Here is a 6301-nt window from a genome sequence, read left to right on the forward strand (position 1 = left end):
CTACACTTCAAAGCTGACCGGTGATTCAAGTTAGATACCAAATTTAGTATATAAATAGGCCTTAAAATTTTAAATGCATGATATCTCCATGCTTTATTCATGAAAAATAAAAACATAACATATCCAGACTTACAGACTACTAAGATGTCTCTTGTGAATGTTTTTAATCGATAAGTCAAGGTTGTACTCTGTTAATTGGATTTTATGTCATTGATAACGATTTCTCTGTTTTGAACTCTTTCTTTACTACTAAGCAATGTTTCGTGCTTCGGTTTGACAATAAAATTTTATAAAGAAGTCACATTTCGCTAATTTCAAGACTAAATTCAGCAATAATATTCAGTTCCCCAAATAATTTCTTGCTCACTGGGCTATTTTGTTTTGCTAAAAATTGCAATTTCTTCTTTTAATATTTTGTCTTTGTAGCTTGTATTTGATTTGTTCCAAGACGAAATTTAATTGAGTAAATTTATTTTTCCTCGAGAAAGGATTTTTTCCCAAAAGACAAAAATAAGATCTCGGAAATCCACATATCTGCAGCAAAAGCTGTCACTAAAAAATTTTACCGGAAGCAGAGCATTACATGGAACCTATGATTGATGTCAATTACCAACAATTCTTTGTTAACCTCGGCTCTACATGAAGTTATCGACGAAAGTCATCTATATTTTAATGTTAACCGCTGCTTCAGGTAAGAATATCAATGTTTAGCATTTAAACTTAAATTTTGAATGAATGTAGTATGTTTGGAAGTAACATGCCATTTTATAAAATATTAAGATTTATAGACCAGATTGTGGGTCTTTTCAGTCGGTGAGGTTTCGTATGTTTTGAAGTCGATGATAAACTTGATCGCCGAGTGCGCAATAATTGAAAAGAGCAATCATTTCACAAATAAATTTTTGTAAACGTTTCGTGATAAGCAACACCATATTAACTAAGGCAATGATACCTGATTTTAGGCGTTCTATACTGACCAGTTGTTGTTAAAGAGATTTCTTGAACGTGAGACATTTTTCATGTTAAATTTCTGAGTCTGGAAGTCGCTAACCACCCGATTAAGTCAAAGACTTTAACGCAGTAAGATTGATGGATTTAATTTAAAACTTAACGGTTAGAATCACCTGAACGAATGTTCCTTTCAACGTGTATAATTCAATAGAAATGTGGTAACGTTATGATACATTCTAGCCGAAAAGAACGCTTATCTCAGAATCCTTCTCAGTTTATTTTTCGGTTACACAATTATGTTTATTTTTTCAATTTTAAAATTTTACAATTTACAACATATTGACAATCTTACAATTTACAAAACATTGCCTAAATTACACTAGCTAAAGATATATACAGTTCTAGTTTGTTGGAGTAAATACAGAATTATGTTTTTAGACACAAGGATGTGCACTTTTGGCTTCTATTAAGGATATTTGAACAATACTTATACGAGCCCGCCTACGATACGATATAGTAAATATCAAAATGGTGGCCTGCAGATGTAACTTTTATTCGAATCGTCTCGTGTCCATCAAGGACAAATGAAATAATTGTTTTATTATATTTTTCTTAGATTATAAATAGACTGGATGTTCTAGACGATTCATTTTGACCTAAACGAAGTGATAGTATAAAAAGGCATAACAATTGTGGCCCCTCTGTTCACCGTGTTAGTTAAATGAAACAGTATGTGAGGAAAATAGGCGAGATTTTTTATTCAGAATATTTCTTACACAATTTTATGTGAAGTAGTATATGTTTCAGAAAATTGTGACAAACCACAAAGGTTAATATACGGGGAGATCAAATATAACTTTATTATTGCTGAAAATCTGATTCCCCCTGCGAGGCAATTGAAGCGAATTATAATTTTCTAGATAGTTCGTATAGTGTGATCGTCCGGGTGAGTGTAGTTCTGAAAAGAACTGTTGTTGGTGACTGACGTTTCGACAACCTGAGCGGAAGTCATCTTCAGAGTCAAGTGAATAGTGTTTGTCAGTCGATGATCTTATAAGTCTGGTCCGTTGAACGTGATTGGTCAGTATAGCCATGATGGTATTGGCTGAAAGACTCGTGTAGAGTGTATTGTGTTGAAGTGTTGTCAGTTCTCGTTCTTGTTCAGTACGAACGCGGTCTGTGGTTTTGTCGGCTCGCCTGTCGGCGATTGTCATAACAGTGTCAAGTAAGTTAGTCGGTAACAGTTGTTTAAGTTTGTCAAGTTGTTGTTGTAGTCTATTACTGAGAAACTGCTGGGTTGTGTTGGTGGGTAAGTTAACCAGTTAGCTATGTATCAATTTGATGTTGATCAAGGTAAATAAAGAGTGCGAAGTTAATCGTCAGTGTAAAGGTTTTACGACTACATGGCTGTCTTCATCATGACTACAAATGGGTCTTTTGAAACATTTGGCTACAGGAGCTACTTTGTTTAGACAAAAAAGTAATTCACTTATCAGAAACGGAAAGAGTGCAAAGAAACTAGGAAGCGTACAAATTTTCAGATGTTTATTTTAAAAGTAAATATTTTTATGGTCGTTTGAAACCTAGAAGGATGCCACTCTGGTGCTTTTCCAACAAATCATTGTTAATTTTTTGATTTTCAATCTGCCCGAAAATCTATGCCCAGCGGTTTACTGGTTAATTTCCACACTTTCTTTCCATTTCTTACTGAAGTTGTGTAATTTCATCCTCCTTTAGACGTGATTATTTAAAGAAATTGTACTTGGATTGCAAGGCTTTTTCAACTCCGTACAAAGTCTTCTAATACGCCAGTAATTGTCTAAAAACTGGTGTTCGGACCAATTACAAGATGCTATTTCCGTTTCCTGAATTAATTTTGCTCCAACAGCATATTTTACGAGAGCTGGTCACATGATCAACTGTTTAAAAGCCCTATTGATGTACTGAAATAAAAGCGAGCCGAGAATCAACAGCTGAAGTAAAAGATTGACTCATTCACTCATTTCCCTTAAATGTCCTTTACTCCTTTCCATCGTTATTCAGTCCCCTCAGCCGCTTGTGTTGTACTTTTACAAGCCTTTTAAGTTAAATGTTTTGTATCAAATTATATATAGCACGCAGTTTAAGTAATTTTGGCATTTTGACGGACAAATATAGCAAATGGTTTAGTCAGCTTTTGAAAAACTTTCAGGAAGACCAAAATCTTAAAAGGACTGCACGCTGATAGACTAAACATAGGCAGCTGTCTCCTATGAGCTGATGTCATGTAAGGAGAGAGAGCTAATAGGAAAGCCAGAAATTAAATCCAATTGATATTTTGAATTTAACCAACCTGTTTAACTTATGAACAGTCTTTCTTAGTATTAGTGAAATAAGTAGAACTAAAATTTTCAAGGTTGAAAGACTTTTACTTATGAACAAACAATTGCATATTGCGTGTAGTGACATAATATTTCAGTACGTTATCTGTGGGAGGAAACTTGTTAAAGAAAGTATGTTTAATAATTCACCACTCTAATTGTTCAGTACTTACGTCAGTCAAGCCTTTTGCGATGTTAATGGTTTTGAGAGAGGTTTTGATCACTTTCCAAGTCGTTAAAATTAATTTCGGCCACTTTATTGCTTCATAGCCTTTTATGTTAATTTCTTCCTAACAAGCATCATGTCTAAAAATCGGCTGCAATTTTAAAGTTTTTCAATTTCAATTTTTTCAAAGACACAATCCAAACGTGCGGTGATCTTGTTGAGTTCGATTTTTGTTAAATGCAACAATGTTAACCTTTGGAAAGTTGCTCACTCCCTGGAACATTTTCAAAAAATTTCTTGACAAGTTGAAGGTACAGTATGTTTCTCAAGTAGCTTTCTTATGTTGCATGCTCAATATTTGCTTTCTTTCTCTATTGTACGACCTGCCAATTTTTTTTCCTTCTTCGAGTATGATTTATACCGCGCTGTCATTTCAGTTTTGTTAAATTTTTAAGTATCTTCGTGTCTCATAAGTTTTCTTAAAATATTCATTAATAATCTCCAAGCAAGCGACTCCCAAAGAAAATTTATTCCAACTAAAATTAAGGGACTGATTCTATGTTAGAAATGCAGATTACTTCTTTAAAACATGTCGAAAAGCTTGTTGGTGTACGGGTCTTTTACAGTGGTGTTTATATTCAATGTAGAATTTTAGGACACGAAAGTTAATTTTTCAGCCAATGCGCAAATATTTAAGTCTGCACCACAGCTGGCCAAATTTGGCAATGAAAATTGTCTCTAAATGCAAATGAAATCTAGTCTCACACCAGATATAAAACACGCTTTTAGTCACTGAGTTATGAAAGATAGTTGCAGTTGCTGAGCAAGAAAGATGGCTTCATAATACGGCAAAATAAAACCAACCAGTTTCTTGCCAGTGGAAAACAGTCTTGCGCCGAAAAATGTCTTGCAACTGTGTGCACAAAATTACCAAATTGCATGAGTACATAACACTTTGTGCTACGAATGAGACTTTTTATTTGTGCACTGGGAAATTGTATTTGCGCGATGAGAAAACTTTATTTGCACACTGGCGAAAAGTACGTGAATATAGAATTTGGTTTTCCGAGAGAAATGTCTGATTTGTGCACTGGAAAATTCTATTTGTACACTAAAAATCTTCATTTGTGCGTTGAGATATTGTATTTGTGCACTAACAGGAGAAAATCCTGCATTGAGAGTTAAATTTCATGCATTGAAATATTATTTGCTTAATGAAATAGACATCTGGAAATTAGAATAAGCATTGGATGTATGAGCCACCATATTCAATGCCACCTCTATCTTGCAACAGAGCTCCCCATTAAGAATTGCAAACCTGTGTTTAAAATATATTTCCCCACACAAGGTGATGTAGTTGTAGACATTGTTGGGTTTAATTGTTGTAAATTTTGTCTTTATTTGATACAGATCTACAGATCTATCACGAGTTTGCAATAGTGCACTCGGGTATCGAAAGTATGGCGTATCATAGTGATGACTTACCTAATACCAGCTGCTCCGCCGAAGTGGCCGATCTTGTGGAAAGTTCCTGTTTCGACGCGGATTCTACAACCATCAAAGTAACCAGAGTGCTTCCATATTTTTTCATTATTCTTATCTCTGTGGTGGGTAACATCCTGGTAACGGCCGTTGTCTTCAACAATCGCCCCATGCGCAAAGCTGTGAACTTCTTCATTGTAAATATGGCTTTGAGCGATTTGTTAATTACACTGGTTTATATGCCACGAGTTGTCTCTATCCTTCTTGCAGGCTACGAATGGCTGTCCACAGGAGTGGCCGGCCTAGTGTTTTGCAAACTGGTTTATTTCATTCATGAAACTTCGGTCAGCGTCTCTATTTTCTCAGCAGTGTGTATCAGCGGTGAGCGATTTCTGGCAGTCATTCGCCCCTTGCAATCGTTGACTAAAAACACCAAAGCCGCCCGTCATCTCATTGCCTTGACATGGTTCCTTTCATCGATGATCAGGGTCCCGATACTCGTTGCCAACACTACAGCTGTGAGCTGTGGAAAAACGTACTGTAAGCTGTCCTTAGATACGATGCTCTGGTCGGGTGTGTCCGTGGTGTACCACAAATTCAACTTGATTGGCATGTATGCCACGCCCTTAGGAGTGATGATCGCTTTATACTCAGGCACGATCTTTACACTGAAGAGGAGAGGAAGGCCTGGGAATAGAGTGACGGCCGAAGCTGTACAGCCCACTGAGGTGAACAAGAAAGTGTCCCGCATGGTGCTCGTGGTGATCACCGCTTTTATCCTCTGCTGGATCCTCTACTTTATCGTGGCTGTTATGGAATCTTATAACGTTGCCATTTCGTGCAACGTTCTGTATCTCAGACTCCTTTTCGCTCATTTTAACTGCGCATTGACGCCCGTACTGTATGCACTGTTCAGCGAAAATTATAGACGCGAATTCAAGAACATTTTGTTTGCATGCTCGTGGTTTCGGCAGGTGAGGTCGCGTGCGTCGACGTTAAGTACGCCTTCCTCTCGAAGGGCCTGGACACTGGACTGCCAAAAGGAGACCGCTCACGTGGGTCCTGCTGCGCCGGAGGATGTTGCAAAGAAATCAGAAGTTGATTTCCATGAATAAAACGACCATTCAGCGGAACATTTCTAGTGTAATCTGACACGGAAGATGGACGGAAGTACGAAATCAGACAGAGAAGATTGGAAGCGCTCTGGAGAGGCATTATGTGACACCTAGTCACAAAAGTGATCAAAACAGGAACTCTGTCACTTACAAAATAAACGTTCATCCGAGGCAAAGTGTTTTACAGATCAGATCTGTTAAAGTGGTATATTCAAGAACTAAAAAAC

General features: G+C 36.8%; 1 protein-coding gene across 1 annotated transcript in view; it reads left to right on the top strand.

The window, feature by feature from the left end:
• The first annotated feature begins 4754 nt into the window (after window positions 1-4754).
• Window positions 4755-6301, top strand: part of LOC145467428 (somatostatin receptor type 4-like) — a 1621-nt gene continuing 74 nt past the window's right edge. The window contains exon 1 of the mRNA XM_081450987.1: window positions 4755-6301. This exon is cut by the window's right edge and continues 74 nt beyond it. Coding sequence (XP_081307113.1) covers window positions 4938-6074 — 1137 coding nt within the window. The 5' untranslated portion in view covers window positions 4755-4937 and the 3' untranslated portion in view covers window positions 6075-6301.

Source organism: Orbicella franksi, chromosome 2, assembly GCF_964199315.1.
Source record: "Orbicella franksi chromosome 2, jaOrbFran1.1, whole genome shotgun sequence".
Lineage (NCBI taxonomy): Eukaryota > Metazoa > Cnidaria > Anthozoa > Scleractinia > Merulinidae > Orbicella > Orbicella franksi.